Raw genomic sequence first — 25,775 nt, 5'->3', positions numbered from 1 at the left:
TAACAACTGCATTTATAGTAATTAATGTAATGATATCAAAGTAAATAATAAACTTTAAAAGATCATATGAGTCTACGCAGTGATAATAGTATACTCACTCATGTCTGAATCGAATATTGTCACTTTAGATAATAAAGAATCCATGTTATGATAATAAATTAAAGACATTATAAGAGATTGATGGTGAGTGTGTGGCTAACAACTCCACTTATGCTAAAGTAATGAGATCAAAATGAATAATAAACATATATAGAAAGATGAATCGAATAGTGAAAGTAGTTAACTCATTTATGTAGATAAAGAATTCGTGTTATGATAATAAATACTAAATACAGTATAGGAGACTGATGGTTAACAACTCCACTTATAGTAAAGTAATAAAATTAAAGTGAATAATAAACTCAAAAAGATGAGTCAAACAGTGATAATAACAATATATACTCATTTATGTCTGAATCGAATGTCATTCTGAAATGGAGATGGGTGTCATGTCCAAGCCAATGTTGATTTTGTAGGTGGTATGACACCCATTTGGTTACACCATGTCATGATTTGCTTTGAAATCTTTTAACATGAATTGAAGGTCATACAAGTTGTGGACTAGTGGAAACTAGCTAGTTGGAATACCCCCACTCAACTTCCACGATTAGGCTTTCCAACGCTCCATCATCTTTACATTTTAGTGCTCCTATAATATTTTTTAGTTGATTGCCTTTCAGTCTCCTAGTTTGAAAATAGTAACGACTTTGTTCCCCAACCTACATAGAATCATTAAGTTATTATCCATTTTTCATGTTCTATAACACAAATTAAATTCGAGGTGTTGCCAACAGACTCACAATCAAGCATGTTGTATATGCATGAAACGATTTACGTCTCATGTATGGTTTGCACGTTATTATAAGAGCAAAGGTTATCTCGAAATTAAGCTTCCTTGATCCAGTTACTTTCTTGGGCTGGTTCATGTGGGCCGGTTGCTTTCCCCGATAGGGGCTAATTTTAACCTTGGATCCCACAATGTCGTGCATGGGTATTGGACACCAGAAAGGGTAAAGTGACATTCGGGAGTCCATCTTCGCTTTAAGCAAAGATGGACTCCTAGAGTCCATCTTTCCCTTAAGCAAAGATGGACTCCTGGAGTCCATCTTTCCCTTGTGTGAAATTTTTTCCCTGTTTTTGTTTTTAGGCCTTTGAGTTGTTTTGTTTTTTTGGGACTTTGACTTTTTTTTTTTTTTTTAACTTTGAGTTTTTAATTATTAATTAGATATGATTATGGACAGATTTTTTTTTTTTGCTGTGAATTATTGAAATGAATCGAGAACCATGAAAATAATGATTAGACATGATTTTGAATATATTTATAATTATTAGACATGGTTAATTATTAATTATTGATTAGACATGATTAATTATTAATTAATATTGATTTTGAATATATTTATAATTATTGATAGATGATTAATAATTTAGTAACTTATTTAAAAAGATAAAAAATTATTAAATAATAATAATGATAAACATAAATTGATGAAAACTTCATCTGGTGTTATTTAAACGGTTAAGTTCACCATACAGATTGTCACGAATGTAATATTTAACCGACCACGGATAAATATTTTCAACATGACAGTTACTAATAACCAACATTTGTATAACATTGTCTGCTACATTGAATAAGATCACATCATCTGTTCGTACTATTTGAAAATGCGACGTAATTTCTTCCCACTGTTCGGTGAACCATACCGGTTGAAAGTTGATTTCAATTTTTCTATGTCCTACTATAATTTTAAGAGGCTCACTGAACACGTCTGCGATACTAAGGAATCGAGATAATCTCGTAGGCTACAAATGTGAAAAAAAAATTAGTGAAATAAAGATAATGTTGAAAGAAGTATAAGGTACAATGTATAATGTTACTTACCGCGGATCGTGTAGACAATTTAACATAGAGAGAATGCCATGCATTTATTTGATTAAATGAAAAAGATGGTGGTAGAGCGGACCTTGCGTTGACCCGTATTTGGTCTAGCACAAAATGAAAAAGATGAGTTAATATTTGTAGTAAAATATATAATTTGTATATGATAATTTATTAAGTGATGATACCGCTCTCACAAAGACGGGAAGTTAAGTATTGGCCCTGACGATTGCGCTCCCTTTTTTTTATTGCCGTTGGCGAAGTAGAGAAATGTTTCAAAAGTAAAAAAGCCAATATGTCTAAATACAACATCTCCAAGATTTAAACCATGATCTGTCATGAAATCAGAAACTCTGGTAGTGAAGCACATGTTTTCAAGGGATACTTCTATTCCGTATGTGGGGGCATGAAGCAAAATTGCGCTTGTTGTTAAATGTTGCATTAAATGTCGATGCATGCAATTTGGAATTTTCTACATTGCAATTATAAAAAAAGTGTATAAGAAATAATATTCATAAATATTTGATAAAATTAAAGCAATTAATTTAACAAATACATAGATATAATTACCATTGTTATTTGTGATGTAATTGTAATTGAAAACCATATAATAGTGCATGTAGTAACATCAGGCAAATGTCTTTGGGCACAAGCTTTAAAAAAATAAAAACTATGTAGTTGCAAAAGAAAAATAAATGCAAAATATGGAAAACTATAAGGATAACTTACGTGATTGGTAATTAATAGCTTGTAAACGAATTAGAATATCTTGAGCATATCATTCAGCATAGGATTTAGACCACAAGTTAATAACGTTGTCGGATGCACGCACATAATATTGGAAATAGATAAGGTTTTTCGATGTGTACATGAAAACTATTTTTAGAAATGTTAACAACGTGACGCGGTGATTTGCAAAAAAAAAAAAAAAAAAAAAAAAAACGGACTCATCATCTCTTATAATATGTGAACAAGCAAAAAAATCTAAATTATAAAAAACAAAGCAGTGATTTTTTGGGTAGATAATTGTATTCATAAAAACAAAGCTGTGGTTTTATTTCTTTGCAGTTGAAAAATGGACTCAAGGAGTCCACTTTACCTTGTTTAGTGTCCAAAAATCATGCAACACTTTTTTGGGATCCACTGTCAATAAATTGCTCCTTCGAGGTTATGACTCGCCCAATATACCACCCATCATCTAGTCTCTCACTTTTTTTTTTGAAATTTCGCAAAGTCAATATCTGATGAACGTATATCAAAAATATTCTCTGTTTCATTCTCCTCTTCTAAAAGTCGATCAAGTCTTCTTCTGACCAGTTACTTGTCAAGGCACCTTTTAGATGGACGTTACTGTTCAGTCGGGTAGTAATTGCAAATTTCACTCATCATCCCAAATTAAATTAAGGTGCATATATAAAATGGGTATGTATGTATCTTAGTGCTGCTTACACTAATTGTTTATATTTTTCAAGTCATAATAATTATAAAGATATGATTGATGAAATGGGAACATTAATGATAACACTTGTGGTATCAATAGGCTTTTCAAGTCGAAACAAACACCTAAGGAAGAAGATAAAGAAAAACTAGACTAGAAGAAGGAAAAAAAGTTTATATAAATACAAAAGAGATCGAATGGGAGAGAGACATGACAAGGGATCGGAAAAGGAAGAGAGGAAAGGCAAAACAATATGTACTTTTATTTCATGTCCTTTAATCAGTACATATATACAAAGTGTGTGTATATACCAGTCTTGCAAAAATCCTGCATAGGCACCGATTAATCGCCGTCTAGGCGCTAGGCGCTGACCGGCCGCTTAACGTATCAATAATTGATGGTCTAGGCGGCTGGTCAGCTAGGTGTTGACCGCCTAGGTTGCCTAGTCAGTCGATTAGCTATTGTTCTCATATTTTTAAAATGGGTTATATCACTCAAAACGATATTATTTTGAGCGAAATAATCCTAAATTGTTCAAACTCTAGATATTTTTTTAGGTTAATATTTAATATTTTAGTATTAACTATTAAAGTATTAAATAGTTTATAATTATCACGTCTTAAAAATTAAAAAAGTATATATACAAATTTTTTAAAAAATAAAAAATACACAGGTGCCTAGACGCCGATTAATCCATGCCTAGGCACCCCCGAGCGTCTAGCGATTTTTTTCAACCATGATATATATATATATATAGGGATGCACTCCCATGACAACTGCCGCCCCAGGTAAGAAATGAGAACGCTTCACAGCCGTCCACGTGTCCAGATCAACGGATCAGATGCAATTTTCAAAAAATGACGCGGTGGCATTTCGTAAATAATTGGAACTTTGGTGCACCTAGTTTCACTTATAAGTGCACCTATTTTCGCACATATTTTCACTTACAAGTGCAAGTAATTTACCTTGTTAATATTCATGCACCTATTTTCGCAAATAATTTCACTTACAAATGCAAGTAATTTACCTTATTAATATTCATGCACATGGGTGCAACCAGGTGCACCTAGTTATAACATAGGTTGCACCTAGTTATAACATTAGATGCACCTAGTTATAACATTAGGTGCACCTAGTTATAACATTAGGTGCACTTAGTATTGATGCTCAGTGTACAATTCACTTTCACCTATAATACATTTTACTTGCATCTGCAATACATTTTACTTGCACTTGTGCAAGTAATTTACTTTGTTAACATTCATGCGTCTGGGTGCAACCTATGTGCACCTAGTTATAACATTACGTGCACCTAGTTATAACATTAAGTGCACTTAGTATTGATGCTCATTGTACAATTTACTTGTACTTGTAATACAATTTACTTGCACGTGTGCACCTATTTTCACTTAAAGGTGCAAGTAATTTACCTTGTTAACATTTATGCACTTGAGTGCACCTATGTGCACCTAGTTATAACATTACGTGCACCTAGTTATAACGTTAAGTGCAACTGCATTCCAGACACGTGGCGCGCGGTGATTCGTCTGCATTTCTCTCCTGGGTGGCCAGTACGCACCTGAACGCGATCCTATATATATATACACACACACACACAGATACATACTATACATACACACACACACACAAACTAACTAACTAAACTAACTAATATAGATAAATCTCTAATTATTAGTTAATTATATCTCTAATATATATTACTCTTATAATTGATTACATTATTTTCCCTATCAAAGCATATCAGATTTCCCATATACATTTATACTCATAACAATGTTCATAATTTGGATAATACAATGGTATAATAGCGCATGTGTGCGCGCACACATATATTGTGCAATGACGGTCAAATATTTGATGAGAATGAAATTAACTAGGAGACTGTTAAAGAAATTGATTAGTAAGTTCAACCAAGATACAACAAAGATGGAAAATAGAAATTAGTCACATCTATAAAAAGCATAATAGAACAACCATAAATTGGTCGAGAAAGCTATCTTGCATAATATAGAGGTTTGCTACACTTTGAGAGTTTAATTAATCCCCATGTTTCTGTCACAATAATTCTTAGAGAGAAAGAGTTGGGTGTGGTGTGGTCTGATATCATTCTTAGAATCAAGTCTTAAGACTGGATTTATCTCTGAAAGAGACATCCTTTTAAGCTGATGTGGTTGCATATAAAATATTCTTTTTTTTTAATTTATTTACACGTGTATTTCAAACTTATTATTCTAGGAGTAATTCTACATGTACTCCCAATTCACACTCCCATTTTGTACTCCATATGAGTTGGCATGCTTTGATTGACCAATTTAATAGGGGGTCATGATGTTTGTCCATTACCTTTTTGTCATCCTCCAATCAAATTTGAACACAATTGGAAATAAAAGTTTGGAGTATGATTTTGGGAGTATATCTAGTATTTTTGTTATTCTAGCAAGCTTGTAATATAGTTTGCTGCCATTTGGCAGCTTTTCAAGATAAAGATAACCTAATGACTAATGTGGGTAAAAAAAACATGATAGTAATAATACCAAAATTACGAACGCGTGTATTCGGGGCGGGCAAGCGGGTACAGTATTTGGAGTAGTGGGAGCGTTCCAATGCTCCAAATTAAAATACCCTAAAAATGAAATGTCGAAAGTGCGTAACGAATCATGCATTAAAACTACCTTTATGCTGAATTGCTCGCGGAATCATGGCGTACGGAGATGGAAATGAAAAGACATGAGCTGCTTCTATCTGGCGCATCAATTGAAAAGCCTAGTGCAGTGGTGCTATGAATGATAGATTTTATTCCGATCCACCTTATCTTTCGTTTTTTTTCTGGGAATGGTTGACTATCTGCGCATGAAATTATGATTTTAGGTGTCGCCCAATCGCGTCGAGTTTCCAGGTGAAATTTTATCAGAAACTTCTTGCCATCATCATCAGTGTTGTGCTTAGCTTGACCCCATTCCCATTGATATATGCTACCTTCAATTCTTCCTAGTGACACTTCTGTAGCACCAAATTAAAAGCTAAGACAGAATCCATGGATATACACTCAGCAGGCAGCAGCATTTGTGTTCCGATCGAGACTTTATACTCCCTGTCTGTTATGCATGTCTCATATGTACTGAAAGATGATAAGTGTTAGACGGAACTGAGTTTAACAAAATTCACCTAGTGGCAATAATGTAAATTTAATTCCGTAGTAAAAATGGACATCGGAGAACTCAAAGAAATTATTATGTATTGATTATGCTTAGCTTTTTGTTTAATGGTGGAAATTATATATGAAGATTACACATTGTGTTACAGCAGGTTATTGAATTATGCTTAATTTGATTGACTAGGACCAGAATGTGTGTACTGATAAATCCTGTCAGATCTAACCGGCAAAAGACATAAATTAGTTGTTTTTCAACTCAAATCAAGAAGGCTAATAGGTCGCTCTGTTTAATTTGGTTTTAGTGAATTGCGGCTGCGGCAACGGTGGCTCGAGGGATGAGAAGGTTGTCGGCGGTGAAAAACAAGGAGGCAGAGGCAGCATGGCTGTAAAGGAATCTATTGAGGATGGCGGCGCCGGGCGCCACCACGAGATTCTCCCACGCTTCATCCGCTTCTCTGCCGCCGCGCTTTAGGAACGCCTCCGTGGCGTCCAGGCGGTGTATCTTCCACCCCTTGACGTGCTTCAGTCGCTTGATTTTCTCTAGCTGCTTGCACGCTAGTTTTCTGGTGTTCTTCTTCACGTCGTTAATGGCGTCTTCCAGTAGCCTCGCGCGGATTTCCTCGTCGGAAATTGCGGTTTCAATGCGGAAATACCGGTCTAATTCTTGCATACCAATTGCTCGACGTAATCCCTGAGAGTAATCTCTGCTGGCCGGATTAAACATGCCTCTCGCCTCCTCAATCAGCCCCTTCTCCACCATCCGATCGACCCGCTCCGACACGAACGAATGCAGAACCGGCAGCGAAACGTCGACGCAGATAAAACAGAAATCGTATTTGGACTTCAATTCCCAATCCTCGTCTTCCACGAGCGCCTCAATGAACGAATTCGACCCGCCGGCGATGATCGGCACCCTCCCCCACCCCGCAATCGACTTGATGCAGCTCGACGCCACGTTACAGAAATCCTTCGCCGTGAAATCGTTCTCGGGATCGATTATCCCTAGCAGATGGTGCGGCACGCCACCGGCTTCCTCGTCGGTGATTTTGTTAGTGAGCACGTCAAATCCCTCGTACACCTGCATTTTGTCCGCGTTCACTATCTCCGCCGAGAACCGCCTGGCGAGATCGACGGATAGTCTCGATTTTCCGGCACCGGTCGGCCCCATCACCACCGCAACCTTCTCCTTCTGCGGGCGGCGCAGAATTTTCAGGTGATCAATCCCGCCGCCATTGGGTATGTGCCGCAAAGGCTGTTTTTGTTTGCACATAAATGTCTGCGGCACATATCCCGTACTCATCGTCCTATGAAAAGTGAAACGTATACACCAAAAATAATGTTTCACTCAATTTATATATTTCACGACAAAACAAATAACTGAATAAGTCTCGGTCTCGAAATTTTGAATCAAATAAATACTTAAAATTAGACTCGAAAATAACAATATTAGGATTAGAGAGCGACCGGTGGACACATAAAATTGCAAAGAATGAGAAGTGTTCTCTTTGAGGTGAATATATTTGTGAGACCAAATGGGAAGGGTTTGGGAATTTATAGTTGCAAAAAGAGTGTGTGCCCATCAATCACTATATACCGGTCAACGAACTTCAATTTGCATCTTTATATTGGCAGCCCACAATACACAATCCCATTAAAATGAAAAAGTAACTATATGGAGTGTATTGAGCATCATATTACACGTATTGTATTATTTTAGAGATATGAAATCACAGAGTTTGAATCTATAATATTTGAGTTAATACCCAATATAGTCCTCGACTATAGTGATTTTACTTAATTTAGTCCTAGATGATTTTTGTGCTCAATTTAATTCTCAACTTTGATGGTTTTACCCAATTTAGTCTTTTGTTAAAAATTCTGTTAGTGAACGGTTAGAAATAGGGTCCTAAAGATAATATTTCATCCTTCATCCCATTTGGGATGATTCCTTCTTCTTCCCTTATTAAGATCCACGCAGAAATGTAAAACTTCGTACCCAAATATTTATTTACTCTGTATTTATTTATTTAGGGTTGAAGTTGATGATTTGGTACCAAAATTTACATTTCTGGGGTTGAAGTTGATTTGGTACCAAAATTTACATTTCTGCATGGATCTTAATAAGAGGAAGAAGAATGGATCATCTCAAATGAGACAAAGGATGAGAAATTACCATTATGACCATATTTCTAACCGTCAACTAACAGAATTTTTAACAAAAGGACTAAATTGTGTAAAATCATCAAAGTCGATGACTAAATTGAATACAAAAAGTCATTTAGGACTAAATTGAGTAAAACGGGGACTATATTAGGTATTCTCTATAATATTTTATAAAATTACAATATGTACTATTTTTATAATAATAATTATTGTTATCAATTTACGTAGAGTTGACGGGTTGGAGGTTTCTTGAGCTGTCCAACTGTCACCAATTTTTTAGTATTCAATTTTTTTCTTTTTCTACTTCTTCATATATGTACGTATTTTGGGTAGTACAGTTGTGCATTCGATTGAGTTGGTTTTACATCTCAATATTGTGAGTTGTGCATTGTAGGGTGATAAGATGTGCATTAGTGTGCTTAATTGGTGTGGTGCATCATAGGACTTTTGATAAATATGAAATTTTAGAAGATGGTGCATCATAGATTCATAGACTGTTGAGATGTGCATTGTAACGCTAGGTGTGATGCATTGTAGGACTATGAATTGTGCATTGGTTAGGTATTAGTGCATCGATGTTGTAACAAGTTTGAAAATCGTATTGTGGAATGAATATTTTCCTTTTTGACGTGGTTGATTGTTGCTTGGAACGCTAATTTAAACATGGCAAATATTCTTTACTGTTTTATTCTCATAATTTCCTTAGCAAATTTGTTGGTTTAATCCTCATTTGTTTTTAATGGTTCAAATTAGACCACACATTCTCACCTAGGGAGTGATTCTTATTGGAGCAGTACTACGCACGCACAAATATATATATATATATATATATATATATATATATATATATATATATATATATATATATATACACATGTATGTATATATGTATGTATGTATTGTTAACTGTTAACTTAGATGTTAGGAGTTCAATTCTTGAGCTATACAAAAGCTTTAACATTTTAACATATAAATTTAAAAATTTAATAATAAGTGAATTGACGAGCTGACCAGATTAGCCCATTAACCCACTACTTGACAGAATGGGTTTCTAAAATCGTAACACACCCAAAAATCATCTGGGTCAACTTGTATGGGTGGGTTTGACCCATTTTGACACCTCTAAATTCATAGCCTACACAAAAAGCTTTAATGTTTTAACATATAAATTTTAAAAAATTAAAAATTACTAATAAGTGAACTGATGAGCTAGCCAGTTTAGCTCATCAACCCACTACTTCACGAGCTAAATTACGAAAATTGTAACCCGCTAAAAAATGGGCCGGCTTGGCTGGTTTTGACACCTCTAAATTTACGTCACTCAACATATGGAATGAATTGGCTCAAGGAGGGGGAAAGTAGACAAGACCAGATTAGATTTGGTGTTCATGTCATAACTCATCGTCACTTTCGTTTCTCGATCCTGTTGTTGCCTCTGGATTACGAGGTTGTTGGCTACTTGGCTTGTTGCAATCGCCCTATATCGACGCTCTGATAATACAAATACACTCTATATTTTACTCTTCCCAAGTAATCAAAAACTCATTGTATCTCCTCATTGATTTTTCATATTTTATCAATCACTTTAAACTCGAATTCAATAATTTATATTAGAATTGGTGAATTAATTCACACCACCAACAATAATAATAGTAGAAATCTTGAAAGATAACATAATGTACATATGAAATGCTCTCGTTTTGTTCTCTACTTTTGATTGATATACAATCTTATTGATAACTTACTTTCCCACCCCCCACCCCATTTTCTTTTCTTTCTAGTCAATTAATGTACAATAACTAATTAGGTAACGGAATATATACTTTTAGGTATAATTAATATTTTTTGCAAAAGAAAATAGATAACCTTTCTTGTCAAAGTAGGGTTTGCAGCTAGATTGGTATAGAGTTATTTTTTTAAACCCTTTGGCTTCAGTTTGGAATTTAATTAGATCCTTTAAAAAAGTAATGACCGTACTATTGATAGTGATGAGTTAGTGCTAATATAGTAATATACTAATATTCCGATTTGAAATTTGCCAATTGCTCTTATCTAGAAATCTTTAATTTACAAAAAAAAAAAAAAAAAAAAACACTATTAATACTCAAACCTCCCCAATTTAGTTTTTCTTTTCTTTCTTTTTTTTTTTTGAAAACCAAAAGACCAAATGCATTAGAATAAGTGTTCAATACAAGTGGGAATAGAATCAAACCAACTAGAAAAACCAGCTTGGGAACGAGCCGCCCGAGCTAACGCATGGGCACACTTGTGTGAGTTTTCAAAGGGTGGTCCATGTGTGATTAATAGACAATTACAAAACAGTAAGGTTACGTAGTGCACAATTTTAGATAGTGAATAAATTTTGTTATCATCATCAAAGAAAAAATCTACTTGCGCATTTAAATATTGAAAAATATAAACCTATGAAATACATTTTTTTCTCCAAAATTTTAATTTTGAATGTTATAAGAAAATTAAAAATAAAATAAGAGAAAAAAATTGTTTAATTCATAAATAATAAACGAGACAGGTAAAATAAGCAAAAGTAATACTTACATATTTGCAAATTAACTAGTTATGATGATGCAAATTGGACAAGGGTAGGAGTCGAAACTTATACTACGTAGGGTCACGTACAATGAGATTGAGAGATCGTACATCTTTGATCAAATAGTAGTATAGGTAGTGAAAGAGATGTAAGACTATCTATAGAATTGAGAAACTATATATATTTAATTTAAGTTTTCTACGCTATAATAACGCATTCTGAGTTAGCTAAAGCGGTGTCCTTAAATTTGATTGCTAGTCAAGTGGCATGTGAATATACTCACACAATTATGACAAGTTGACAACTATGTAAACAAAGTCACACATCATATATAAGTCGACTATTTGCAACAGTTATAGGTCTAGGGGAGTTACATGCCTAACGTTATCTCCAACCAAATGGACTCGGATTAATATTTCAAAAAGTTAATATTTAGTCTTGAAATAACCAGTGGAACTGACCTATAACTTTATTACTCTTAATTAACTTGTCCTATAGCTGCATAAACTTTTAGAATTAAATTTTAATTACCGAATAGCTAAAAAACGCATTATATTATGCGATCCAAGACATAACCATCCACAAAATAGTTATCCTAGCTTGGCAACAGAATATAATAATTATAATACTGACTAATATATATAATCTTCTAAATCTTAGAGAATATTTTAGTGGAAATGACTTTAATTATTATTGCAACGGTCAGTAATCAACTTTAATTTTTGGCTAACTATATTTATAATAAAGATATAATGACATATATATATATATATATATATATATATATATATATATATATAGGATTGCACTCTAGTGCCAACTACCGCCTAAGTAGGAAATGAGAACGCTCCACAGCCGTCCACGTGTCCAGATAATGAATCAGATGCAATTTTAAAAAAATGACGCGGTGACATTTTCGTAAATAACTGGAACTTTGGTGCACCTAGTTTCACTTACAAGTGCACCTAGTTTCACTTACAAGTGCACATAGTTTCACTTACAAGTGCACCTATTTTCACGTACAAGTGCAAGTAATTTACCTTGTTAATATTCATGCACCTATTTTCGCAAATATTTTCACTTACAAATGCAAGTAATTTACATTGTTAATATTCATGCACCTGGTGCAACCTAGGTGCACCTAATTATAACATTAAGTGCACCTAGTTATAACATTAGGTGCACCTAGTTATAAGATTAGGTGCACTTAGTATTGACGCTCAGTATACAATTCACTTGCACCTGTAATACATTTTACTTGCATCTGCAATACATTTTACTTGCACTTGTGCAAGTAATTTACTTTGTTAACATTTATACATCTGGGTGCAACCTATTTGCACCTAGTTATAACCTTAGGTGCACCTAATTATAACATTAGGTTCACTTAATATTGATGCTCATTGTACAATTTATTTGCACTTGTAATACATTTTACTTGTACGTGTGCACCTATTTTCATTTACAGGTGCAAGTAATTTACTTTGTTAACATTTATGCACTTGGGTGCACCTATGTGCACCTAGTTATAACATCACGTGCACCTAGTTATAACGTTAAATACAACTACATTCCGGACACATGGCGCGCTGTGATTCGTCTGCAGTTTTCTCCTGGGCGGCCAGTACGCACCTGAACGCGATCATATATATATATATATATATATATATATATATATATATATATATATATATATATATATATATATATATATATATATATATATATATATATATATATATATATATATATATATATATATATATATATATATATATATATATATATATATATATATATATATATATATATATATATATATATATATATATATATATATATATATATATATATATATAGATTAATGGTTTGAGGCTTGCTAAAATATAAGGAAAAATAATAAAGTTAGCTTTATAAATTTTGTAAACTTGAAAATTTGTAATAATTGAATCTTACTAATATTAATCCTTACTTTTTAGATGAATAATATATGGGTGCGTGTGGAGTATCATATTTTTAAAAGCTTTCTTGAATTTCTTGACCCGTTGACCAATGATGCATGCCTTACATTTTCAAATGTGTTCTGTCATATCGCTATCATATTTTATGCTTGAAAAAGTTATACTTTTTTAATCTTATTTTTAATTTTAATATTATCATGATATCATTATAAGTTTAAAAAATAAAAGCATAAAAAATCGTCACAGACATAGTTTAACTACTCAATCAACTCGTCGTAGGGTGCAAGATTTGAATCCTGCTAATGATTTAAAAAAAAAAAAAAAAAAAAAAAAAAGAGAGAAGTGGTGTGGTGATAAACCTTTAAGTTTGGAATTTGAACTTATAAAAAATAAAAAGTTTTAACCCAGACCATACTAATAACTACTCCGTATTTATTAAAGATAAACATATTTTATGCTACCGGTCTATCTTACCTAAACGATTACATTGTGGATTGAGTTTGACCAATTTAGGTCCAACAGATCCTTACCTTCTCCTCCAGATTAAATATAAACATCCTTAACTAATTATCATCTTTATTAAACTTGTTAGGTTAACTTCTTGTCATAATTAAGTTGTTAAGTCTGAACGGTAAATAGTGTTAGTTCGATCTCAATGGCAATAATATAATTCCACGCGTGACAATCATAAGCATGTCCATTTCAACCAAGTGGAAGTAATCAGTGCATGTATGTTAATGTAGTGGTTTCAACCTTAAAAACGGCCGAGGTTATCCGCTATAATTGGGATTTTGATGGTCATGATCACACTTAAACTGATCTAAGCTCATCTCATTATATAGTACATACTCGTTTTCAAAAAAAAAAATATATAGTACATACTCCATACAGTCAGCATTAACTAATCATTAAAAACTGGAAATCTATTCATTTATTTTCTAAACCTACTGTCCTGTATTATAGTTCAAGAATGAAGAAGCTAATTAAGGTAGTGTATCTCAGGGAGGGACAAACCTAGGCCTGTTTGGTAAATAATCAGTCTATCAATCAATTTTGACTTATTTGATCACTATTAATTGTTTGGTTAATAAGTTTTTTGTAACTCCAAAATACTAAAATTCAAAAGGCTACTCAAAGCAGCCTTTTCAATTAGCTTTTTAAGAAAAGAAATTATACCAAACAACTATCAGCTAACAGCTAATCTATCAAACAACTTTTTTACAATCAGCTAATGTTATCAACTAATTATACCTTCTAACCCAATCAGCTAACAGACATTTACCAAACAGGGTCCTAGCCTGCCTGACAAGGGCACAAGGCAACCTATAACTTCGCTCATGTATATAAATCACACATGTTCGACAGACTCGACCAAGATGGTGTTCACAAGAAATGAACTAATGATTTTATGGCACGAAAATCATCATCCACCTATTATATGGACTCTTGATTTTTATTTCCTCACTTTAACTCCTTAACGTGACAAGAGCTGATAAGTTATCTTCATTATATAGGTCTCAAAGAAAATGTTAATATTAAATTTTGAATGAGGGAATAAAAGCATGAAATAAAATTTGGGAATCCAAATAATATTTTTTAAAGATTGACTAATAAAGATGGATGGCATATGAGACTAATGGTATATGTTTATAGTATTTTATAAGGTAGTGTAAACACTCTTCTTCCTAGCTTGTACTTTCTCAGTTTCTCCTTTGGCCGGTCCAAGATAACCTTTATTCAGCTCCATCAAATGATATTATTAATATTTTATATAGATAAGCTTTCATGACTTAATTAATTGCAAAAAAGAATTATTACTATTCTTATCAATTATTTTCAAAGTATGCCATTAAATCTAATGTAATAATAATTACATAAAAGGAAGGTTATACCAGGTGGTACAAGAGCACATTACAAGAATCCCATGCGCCCACTGAATCCACCACCACCACCATCATTCATACCGTGCATCTTATTCTGTTCCTTACATTTTGTCACAACCTCTTTTTTCAACTATTTTTTTCACATCTCAATTTAAAATTTATATAGACAAAAAATTTCGTTTTGCAAGGTGTGACTAAGTAGGTGGAATATGACTTTTGTAGTAGAATATTACAAGTTCAATTATTTCTAACACTTTCTCAATTGAGTTCCTTACACAAGATCTTCATAATTCAATAGAATTTGATTTATCCAAACGCACTAATACAAAAATGAACCAAGAATACCGACTTTTAGCAATCCTTCTAAAAAAAACAGTGGTGTATTCTTTAAATAAATAAATAAATAAAACTCGTGGTGGCATAATCATAAATATTTGAATAAGAATCCGCAACCGTTTCTAAAGAAATTAAAATGGTTGCGATCTGGAAAAAAAACGCGGTTAGCTTGTTTTCCGCGACTGTTCCTTTACAGAACAAATGCGGAAACTACCTTTCCCTAGTATCTGCTACTGTACTGTTGTACAACAGTTGCGAAAAGTCATTTACAACAGTTGCGAAAAGTCATTTACAACAGTTACTAAAAGCTCTTTATAACAGTAGCGAATTAGTTGTTCTGTACTAGTGACACATCCTAATAATTATTCTAGATTTATCTCTCGCTATAAAAAAAAAATCTGTCTTTTTGATTGATTGAGTTTCAATCTAAATGACAATATTAAATTCATTTAGGTAATGAGTAGTTTAGGAAAGTTATTATAGCTTGAAAAGTGTGGCATTTATATTTCTGGATATCCATCAATGAGGATCCAAAATCTTGCAAGATTATTAATCATTAAAGGTGACAACTTAATCATTTTTATGGATTGACATGATTTACCTAATTAGGATTCCATTTCAATCAAGTCACAATAACATGACTAGCGAGTGCACATTGGTTAAACTCGATCTACTTTTGTATAATAATTCGTAAACCAAACATAAAGATAAACCGCATTAGGAAGGCCCTATGTGACGGACTTGACTAAAAGACTATTGACAAGAATTAAACTCATGACTTTTTGGAAAGAGAATTATACTTCGATTCACTTACTCGGTCACAGTAATTTAATTTTTTTGGGCAACTTGCAGCCACGTGTTACATTAATTAACTATATGGCCAATTAATATATTATATATTGATGGTGACATGTTTTACGTGCGTGGAGGTTTTGAATGACATTATTAATTTTTTATGATTGAATTTAATGTAATCATGATCAACAATATATACTATAATATAATCATATAATGAATTTTAAAGTATTGAAATTAGTAATGTCACTTTTCTCAAATCTTTTCATAGAGCTTGCTAGTCATGCTTCAAATTATGTGAGTCCACTTGATCAATTTGTTCGTTGTGGATTTCTCTTGGTTATGCTTTCATTTGCTTGTTTTTGAGTTTTGATGGACTAATAAACCAGTATAAATCAAATAGGTAGAAATAATTGTGATATAAGTAATAGTACAGTTGATATATTATATATTAAAATCAGTCTTTTAACATTCATTTTCTAATGATTTATTATGACAAGGGAGGAAGGGATACCTAGTCGTAGATGATCTTGATGACTAGCTCTAGATGGAGAACCTCGACCTAAGAAGGAATAATTAATATAAGGGACATGTAGCTAAGCCACACTCTAGTAACACGGGTTGGAGAAACTGTACTGGTGTAGGAGTAGTGGCACAAGAGAGACGGTAGTGTAGCTTGATATGCCATTCCTATTAGCTACGGGAAAAAGGATAGCAAAGCACGCACAAGTATAAATAGGCCAGGTGAAAGCTCGAGGGGGATTTGAATTTTTGCATTGTAATGTTATGTTATCTTCTAATTTAGTCTTACGAGACTTGTATAAATTTGGACTCTTATTTACTTGATAAGCAATATAATATAGCTCGGGAAAAGATTTAAGTCAACCAACCCATGTACCCTTTTTTTTACATTAATTTCTTAATTGTTATTGTTAACTAGAATACTTGGTCAATTCATTTTTGTAATGAAAATAATATTTTTTTTTTGGTGATAATATTATCACAATTACATAATTCAAGTAAATATTTAGTTAAAAAAAATTTGTACCATGCATGTACTCATGTAATATGTAGGAGTGTGGAATATGATGAAATATTCATAAATATTTCAAATATATTAAACATGCAAGTACTTAAGATAAAATGTGTTGAAATTCATATATAGCACAATCAAAAGGAGTAAATTTCGAATATACGTTGTCGTTTTGCCTTTCTTGTTTTCTCGTTTTGGATTATTACTTATTTACTTTTAACACAAAAGCAGTATGCACGTTCCTTTTGATTTTTGAAGGGCGGCTTGGTTCGTAGAATGCAAGATATATGCGGCGAGGGAGTATGGACCACGACAAACACGCGACGTTCCACGTTGGCCGCCCTGCTCGCTAAACCTACAGCCATGCATGCTCGGACCACCCACTTCCTACTTTGAACTGGATCCCTCTTAAATCCATGGTTGACCAAAACAAGAATGTCCGCCCACCCCACTCCCCAAAAAAGAGAGAGAGAGAGAGAGAAATGATTCACATTTTGTAACTTTTTGTATCTCGTGGTTATTGACTTATCGCTACGTACTGATTCCTTCCCTCCAAGTATGCAAAGTAGATTGGAAAATACTTTCTTAGGTAATGGGTGAATTGGTTGATTCCCACACGTAGTAAATTTAATTATATATGTACTTTGTGATTGTTAAGAAAGTAAAGTTTATGAAGCTTGATGGATTGAATATGTAACTAGCCAAATCAGGGGACGGACTCGGCGGCGACCAAAGTGGGCCGATCCTACTAAGCGCATCCTTATTAGTGGGATTTTTTCGCCGTTATTGAGTAGTTTTTGTAAATGTGATTAGGAAAGAGAAAATGGAAGGTGAGGAAAAAAGTTAAACAAATATGTTTTTTTTTTTTTTTAAAAAAAAAAGTACATTGCCAGGCGCAACAAGCAAATGGAGGCAAATGGTTGGATGTGGTACAAAGTTACTGTAGCAATAACTTGATCTTGCAGGAGTAATTTCTTTTTCTCTTTCCTTGCACCTCTCACCTCCAACTAGGATTTCACTGTAGAAATAACACCATATTATGCATTGATGGTGATGCTCTAAGGGACTCGGATAGACAAGAATGTGACTTGGCAGTTATGGAGTGGGCTCGTTTGGTTCGTAGAAAATATTTTAGGGGAAATGGAATTAGAATTCTATGAAAAAGTAATTACTTTTTTTTAGAAAGATGAATTTCACTGTTTAGTTGGTGGAAAAAAATTACTGTGAATAATGATTCAGTTGTTTGGTTGGATTTAAAATCGTAAGGAATAACGAGTATAAGTATATGCCCCTACAAATTAATAAAAGTAATAATAATTAAGAAAGAATACAAATGGTACGTAAAATAGTCAAATCATATCAATTTTTCTTCTCATCTTTCATGGAAAACAAAATCCTTGACTCAACCAAGATTTTGTTTTCCTCAAATGTGAGGAATTCATTTTACATTGGAAAATGAATTCAATGAATCAAACACCAAAAAACAACGTTTTCCTTCCTTCTAAAGAAAACAATTTCCATGAAAATACTTTTCCATCCAACCAAACAATTTTTATGGAAATACTTTCCTAGATTTGTGCTAATGTAATTAAGGAGATTTGTTACCTCAATTATTGGTAGAAAGGACATGTATAAATACTTCTTAAAACGCGGGTTCAATATTCAATTTTATAACTTTCTAAAGACAATAAGATATATTCTTTGACTTTAATTTATTATTCGTATCTTGTTCTTACTATATGAGCGGTTATGTTGACCTGCCCTCAGTTATTCTAGTTGTGAAATGAACAAAACTATTTTGAATTATAGTTGAGTTGGTTTATGCAAAATTCGGTTATCTAATAATAGCTTTACATTATATTAAAAAAATACTGAAATTTGATGATAATATCTAATCATGTATTTGTGGAGAAATGTTGGGCCACTGAGAAAAGTTTGGTTTTTAGGCCTGGGAGAGCATAAAAAAGGCCTTGAAACAAACCTGTACGTTGGGGATAATGTTATATCTTATAGTGGGCTTCTCATCGTTCCTGTTGTCGTTGTGCCACAATTGTGAGGTAGTAATAGATGAGTTGTTATGCCGTGGACTTGGTCCACCTTGCAAGGTGGACCTGGGTCTACATTCAAATACACTATACTCTACATTCACATACATTATACTTTACATTCATAATTTGTGAACTCAACATTCACACATTATAGGATTATATGTTTAGTAACTATACTCTACATTCACATACACTATACTCTACATTCACAATTTGTAAACTCCACATTCGCACATTCAAAACTCTATATTCACAGGTCCTATACTCCACATTCACAACTTGAGAACTCCACATTCACACATTACAGGGTTACAAGTTGCTAGAACTTCTTAACTCTATTACAGATTCACACATGCATAACTCTACATTCACGATTTCTATACTCCATATTCACAATTTGAAACCTCCACATTCACACATTTCTAGGCAACTCTACATTCACACAATCATAAATCTACATTCACGATTTCTATACTCTACATTCACACTTTGAAACCTCTACATTCACACATTTTTGGACAACTCTATATTCAGCAATATGTTTACTAATTAATAAAAAAAAAAGACAAAAACGACGTAGGTTTGGACCCAGGTCCACCTTGCAAGGTAGACCTGGGTCCACAACATAATTTGCCGTAATAGATAGCATTCTTGGTGTGTTTGTTTGGGAATTGAACCCATCGAGGATTGGTTTGCAGGCCGGTTTTGGGTACCCAAGCATGTAAATCGAGAAGCAAACATATGTGTAGATTGAATGACTTCTCTTCGCCAAAAAATCTTGTAGTCCAGTGACACCAAGCTAAGTTACGTATGAGAGATTGTGGGTTTCTGGCCTGGCGAAAAGAATGATTTCTCTTGCTTCAATGAGATTCAACGATTGATATTACCCAATGTTATTGGCGTTGTTTATCCACGATTTATGTTATCTATATCAATAATTTAGTCATTGTTATACCAAGAATCATAATTCAGTTAACAATTCTGTACATGTAAACAAATAATTTGATAATTGCTAACATTCATATTCTGTATTTGTAGTTGACACATTCTGTATATGTATTTAACAATTTGATATAGAATCTGAATGTTATTTTTGAATCAGAATCGTCTACCATGTAAGGTAGACCCTGGTCCTATAATTCGCCATAATTTAGTTCGGTTAAGTTGAAGTCTATGATATTTATATTCTTAAATTTAGTCAAATTAATACATTATAAAAATAAATTATATGAGGATGGCTAAACGGAAATGAAAGGTGATATAAGGTGTGTAGGGCGGCCGCTGATCGCACGTAATAATGAGCTGTCAGCTGTCCCCCAATTATTAATCTATCTTTGTCAATTATCAGCCATATCCAAAATATATAGAGAGCTGACTATTCTTTAATGTTTACTTTGTTTCTGGCCTTATATTCTAATTGTGAATTTTAGATAAGATTTAGATACAGGTGGGATTTGCCCACAAGTTAAGTAATCTTGACTATCAAAGTCACACTGTACTATTTAAATATTTTAAATTATCCATAACGTATAAATAAGATGCAATGCATAGATTTCTTTTAATTTGCTTTGAAAATGTAGGTTATAAGATAGAACCGTCAAAATAGGCTTAATCCGTCAAACTAATTCATCTCGCTCTGTCAAAAAGATAGGGCAAGCTCTAAAAATCAGAATCGGTATTATAGTGGACTTTTTAGCTCGTTCCTGTCTAACCTGCAGGCTTGACAAGCCTGCCAGCCCGTCTAATACACACACACACACACACCATATTAACTATATAGGCCTATATCCTATAATTAGTCATTTAGTCATATATATGACGCGAATTTAAAAAACAAAAAAAAAAAACAAAAACAAAAACAAACAAACAAACAACGAGGACGCACCCGACTGGGTGCTTCGTTGCACAGCATGCCAGTGTGGCGCTAAAATTATAGATTTTGATGGGTCCCACAAATTTAATAAAAATCAAAGTTCTGGCAAGGAGATTTTTTCGCTCTCCTCCATATAAATTTCCTTTTTAAAAAGTCACACCAAAAACTTAAAAAGAAAAAAATTATTATTAATGATGCTTTAAGTATTCCCGGCCCTTCCCCACTTCCCCTTTAGATTCTTTAATCCTTTCCCTCAAATTATTTAGTCCCTTCCCACTTCTCCACTTTCCCACTTCCCCACTTCCCTTTCACTTAAATTATTTAATCCTTTCTCATTTCCCCACTTCACTTTTCTAGTTTTCCTTATGATTCTTTAATCCCTTCAGTTCCCACTTCCCTTTCCCTTAAGCCATCCTTAATAGTGATTTTTGAGAAAAAAATTAATGTGGATGAGAGATAGTGAGGAGAGAAAATGAGTGAAACTCTTGCAGGATATGAGATTTTTTGTCTGAAAATGTGAGACCAAAGAATGTGCGCAAGAATTGTGGTTCCGCGCAATAAATTTTTTTGTGTTCTTTTGGCAACTTGCTTTTTATTTTTCTTTCTTTTTCTCCTCCCTCCCATTTTCTATTTCATAGTCACACCTGCAAAAACTCCTCAAAAAACCACAAACTAGTGAGGATGCTTTTACAAATCTTAATCCCAAATTTCTCGTTCCCAAATCACAAACTCATTGTCACAAGCTGCAAGACACGAAGTCTCCTTTTCGACCCTTCATAGAGAATCATTGTCTCACAAAATTACAAGTCACATGATGATGAATCGATGACACTCCTTAAATTCTTCAACGCAAGCACACAGCGACGAGCCGACGATGCTTCTTCCCCTTCGACGTATCGAGCCAATGACATCACTCCAATTAATTTGTTTAATTGTTGATATTGTATGTGAAATACTTGAATTGTTTTAGTGTTAAAACTTTGTTTATTGTTAAAACTTTATTATGCATATACTTTGGATATATTCATTACAAATTTTTACTTTTAAAAAATAAAAAATTAATATTTTACCATTTTGGCGGGCCTTGCCTAAACCCGCATGCTTAAGGAAGGGCAAGGCGGGCTGGTCCTCCCTTAGGCCCCATATTTTTGCGGAGTGGGCTCCGTCTTGCCGGCCTGTTTCGACAGTTCTATATATAGTTACTTTAACACAAATGTGGCTTACTTTGTTACTTTTTGAGATCGCACTCAACACAAACATAAATAATCTTGGTATGTAAAGTCATATTATACTTTGCTAAGCAAACTTGTGATGTGACAAAAACAAAATGCAAATATTTAAAACTATTAGCTGTTGGTCAAATTTGACCAAATTAAAGTCATGAGTCATAAAGACAAGCATGTAATCATATTAATTATATATAAAGAAAAAATTATAATATTGGTGATTCTTGCACGTAATATAATACAACTAAAAAAGGTTTGGGGTTGTCATATAACTTTCTATATTCATTTTTAATTGTATTTAGTTCAATCCACACTTTAAATTTGTCTCAAAGATCTAGTAATAAATCATATCTAAAAATGTGTAAGTAAATCTCATTTTATAATCCTAACTAGTAAAAAATCTTTTAAAAAAAAGAGTAAATCAACTTCTTCTTTTTTTGAAAATAAGAGTAAATCAACTTAAATTATCTATAATTGCACTTTCATAGTTCCCAATGAAGGTAAATAAGTTATCGGAATATATATTTGAAAAGAAATAATTAAGACAGTAGTTGTATCTCTAGGAGTTTGAGTACAAGTTTGTGGGCGTGTCTGCGCTGTTGTCATAGAGGCTCAACTTTTATACTAGGCAATGAGGTATTGCTTTGACAGGTTAGACCAATAGCACTGGTCTGGGTCGAATTTGGTGCCTTGTCCAATTATCCTTCACCAATTACCAAATATTTGTAAAAGTTTTACTACATATACCCTAAAAGAAAATGTCTGCATCAAAAAGTTTAAATGAGAGTTGAAGTTAAGAGTATAATTAGAGAGTCCCTTTAGCATTTTCTTGTAAAGTACTCCCTCAGCCCCATTTTACCTATTCTACTTACTATTTATTGGTCAAATTGACTTTTTCTTCTTTGTTTATTTTCTTCAGTAATTTTTACTCATTTTTAAATTTGATTTTTTGAGTTTAATAGTACTTTTAGTGTAGTTTCTAAATATATAAATTTTGTATATTAATACTAAACTTAATATTATAAAAAATTAAATTAAAAATATTTCCAGTCAAACCTCGTTAACCGAATCAGCCACATAAAATGGGACGGAGGTAGTACTTTTTCATATACACAACAAATTAAAGCTTTATGCCCCGGGCCAGCCACTTCTTTGACAAACCAATAAGAAGGTTCGTCATTAGCCTACCATCTTTGAATAGTCCTATTTGACAACTGTACTGTTCACCGCGTACGTACGAACGAAGTTTGGATCACTGTCCACTGATAGGTATAAATTATGGGCATTTCTAACAACCAGCCCATATGCAACTCAACCTACCTCTCACCATCTACAATCACCATCTACAATGGCCACTTCTTCCATTATCCAATTCTTATCCTTCTCTCTCCTTCTCTTTCTCTGCTCCTCTTTTGCCCAAACCTCCTTTCGCCCTAAAGCTCTCGTCGTGCCCGTCACTAAACACGCTCCCACTCTCCAATACCTTACCACAATCAACCAAAGAACGCCCCTCGTCCCGGTGAGCCTCGTCGTGCATTTAGGCGGCGAGTTTCTGTGGGTTGACTGCGACAACAACTACGTTTCCTCGTCTTACCGCCCGGTCCGGTGCCGGTCCGCGCAATGCTCCCTGGCCACGAAGAACACCGCCTGCGGGGATTGTTTCTCCGGGCCTAGGCCCGGGTGTAACAATAACACCTGCGGCGTTTTTCCGCATAATCCCATTACCCGGACTTCCACTAGCGGCGAGCTGGCGGAGGATGTTGTGTCGGTTAAGTCAACTAACGGGTTTAATCCGGGAAAAGCGGCGGAAGTTTCGCGTTTCATTTTCTCTTGTGCGCCGACCTCGCTTTTGGAAGGGCTGGCTAACGGGGCGGTGGGAATGGCGGGTCTAGGGCGGACACGTGTCGGAGTCCCGTCGCAATTCTCCGCCGCCTTTAGCTTCCATCGGAAATTCGCCGTCTGCCTATCGTCGTCCACCGGCGTCATCTTCTTCGGCGACGGGCCCTACCATTTCCTGCAAAACGTGGAGGCGTCGCAGCTCTTGACGTACACTCCGCTTCTGATCAACCCCGTCAGCACCGCCGGAGTTTTCACCGCCGGCACACCCTCGGCGGATTACTTCATCGGCGTCAAGTCAATCCAAGTCGAAGACAAAGCCGTAGCGTTAAACACGTCACTGCTTAAAATCGACAGCCAAGGCAACGGAGGGACAAAAATCAGCACCGTCGATCCTTACACTATTCTAGAAACTTCCATCTTCAAAGCCGTGACAAAAGCCTTCATCAAAGCCGCCGCCGCGAGAAACATCACCAGAGTGGCGGCGGTTAAGCCGTTTGAGGTCTGTTTCAGCCCCGACAACGTTCTTGCCACGCGACTCGGGGCGTCGGTGCCGTGGATCACTCTTGTTCTGCAAGGGCAGAGCGCGAGCTGGACGATCACCGGGTCGAATTCCATGGTGGATCTAAGGGATTCCGGGAAGAATGCGCTGTGCCTTGCAGTGTTGGACGGCGGCGTAGAGCCTAGAACTTCCATTGTTATCGGCGGTTACCAGTTGGAAAACAATCTTTTGCAGTTTGACCTGGCAACCTCCAGATTGGGTTTCAGCTCGACGCTGCTAGGAAGACAGACAACCTGCGCCAACTTCAATTTCACATCCAATGCTTAAGTGCATGGAATGGAATGGAATCTCACGTTATATTTTGCTGCACAAGATTGCAATAAAAGGATCTTTCATGCCATGGGAGCTTCGATTTGTTTTGTTTATATTTAATATTTCTATGTTCTTTTAATTTTGTAACTTTTGTAGTATTGTCTTGATGATAAAGAAAATAAATGAATAAAATAGGATAAAGAAATTAAATGCCTTATTTTAGTACAATAAGCGTGTTTTTTCTTATTATACGATACAAAGTATTTATATTATGGTTGGCGTCCAATTGGGAGAAGCGGTCCCAATCACATTATTAGGCATAATGTTCTCTTTATAATAATAAGGGGTGGTGGGACATAATTAATGATGGTGAAGTATTAACACATATAGTATCTATTGATTAGATGCTAAGGTTGGTCATAACACTTGTAAGTTGTTAAAGTGATGGCGAAGTTGACCTATTTAGCAATAATGATCGAGAAGTTTACTAATACATAGGTCGATAAGTCTACTGACATGGATGTCGATAAATTTACAAACATGAAGGTTAGTAAGCCTATCGACAAGTAAACATGTAGACTCTTTGATCAGGAAATACACATACTCGGCGCGGGTTGCATTTAGAAATACCTACTATGTCGAGAATTGCACATGTAGACCCCAGGCGTTGAGATGTAGACATCTAAACCCTCTTTTGGGGGGGGGGGGGGGGGGGGGGGGTCGGG

General features: G+C 34.4%; 2 protein-coding genes across 2 annotated transcripts; one reads left to right on the top strand and one right to left on the bottom strand.

Annotated features, from left to right (window-relative positions):
• Positions 1-6,598: 6,598 nt before the first annotated feature.
• Positions 6,599-8,038, bottom strand: LOC116015597 (adenylate isopentenyltransferase 3, chloroplastic-like). The gene has a single exon (XM_031255705.1). It carries the CDS (start codon positions 7,832-7,834, stop codon positions 6,833-6,835), a length of 1,002 nt encoding a protein of 333 aa, XP_031111565.1. The 5' UTR covers positions 7,835-8,038; the 3' UTR covers positions 6,599-6,832.
• A 15,677-nt stretch (positions 8,039-23,715) lies between these two features.
• Positions 23,716-25,275, top strand: LOC116016957 (probable aspartic proteinase GIP2). Its single transcript, XM_031257437.1, has one exon. It carries the CDS (start codon positions 23,749-23,751, stop codon positions 25,063-25,065), a length of 1,317 nt encoding a protein of 438 aa, XP_031113297.1. The 5' UTR covers positions 23,716-23,748; the 3' UTR covers positions 25,066-25,275.
• The last annotated feature ends 500 nt before the right edge of the window (positions 25,276-25,775 follow it).

This window comes from Ipomoea triloba, chromosome 4, assembly GCF_003576645.1.
Source record: "Ipomoea triloba cultivar NCNSP0323 chromosome 4, ASM357664v1".
Lineage (NCBI taxonomy): Eukaryota > Viridiplantae > Streptophyta > Magnoliopsida > Solanales > Convolvulaceae > Ipomoea > Ipomoea triloba.
Note: the sequence above shows the minus strand (reverse complement) of the source record. Positions and strands in the feature narration are given on the sequence as shown.

Coding starts and splice junctions, on each gene's coding strand:
- LOC116015597 (XM_031255705.1), bottom strand. CDS start 7,834: ATGAGTACGGGATATGTGCCGCAGACATTTATGTGCAAACAAAAACAG.
- LOC116016957 (XM_031257437.1), top strand. CDS start 23,749: ATGGCCACTTCTTCCATTATCCAATTCTTATCCTTCTCTCTCCTTCTC.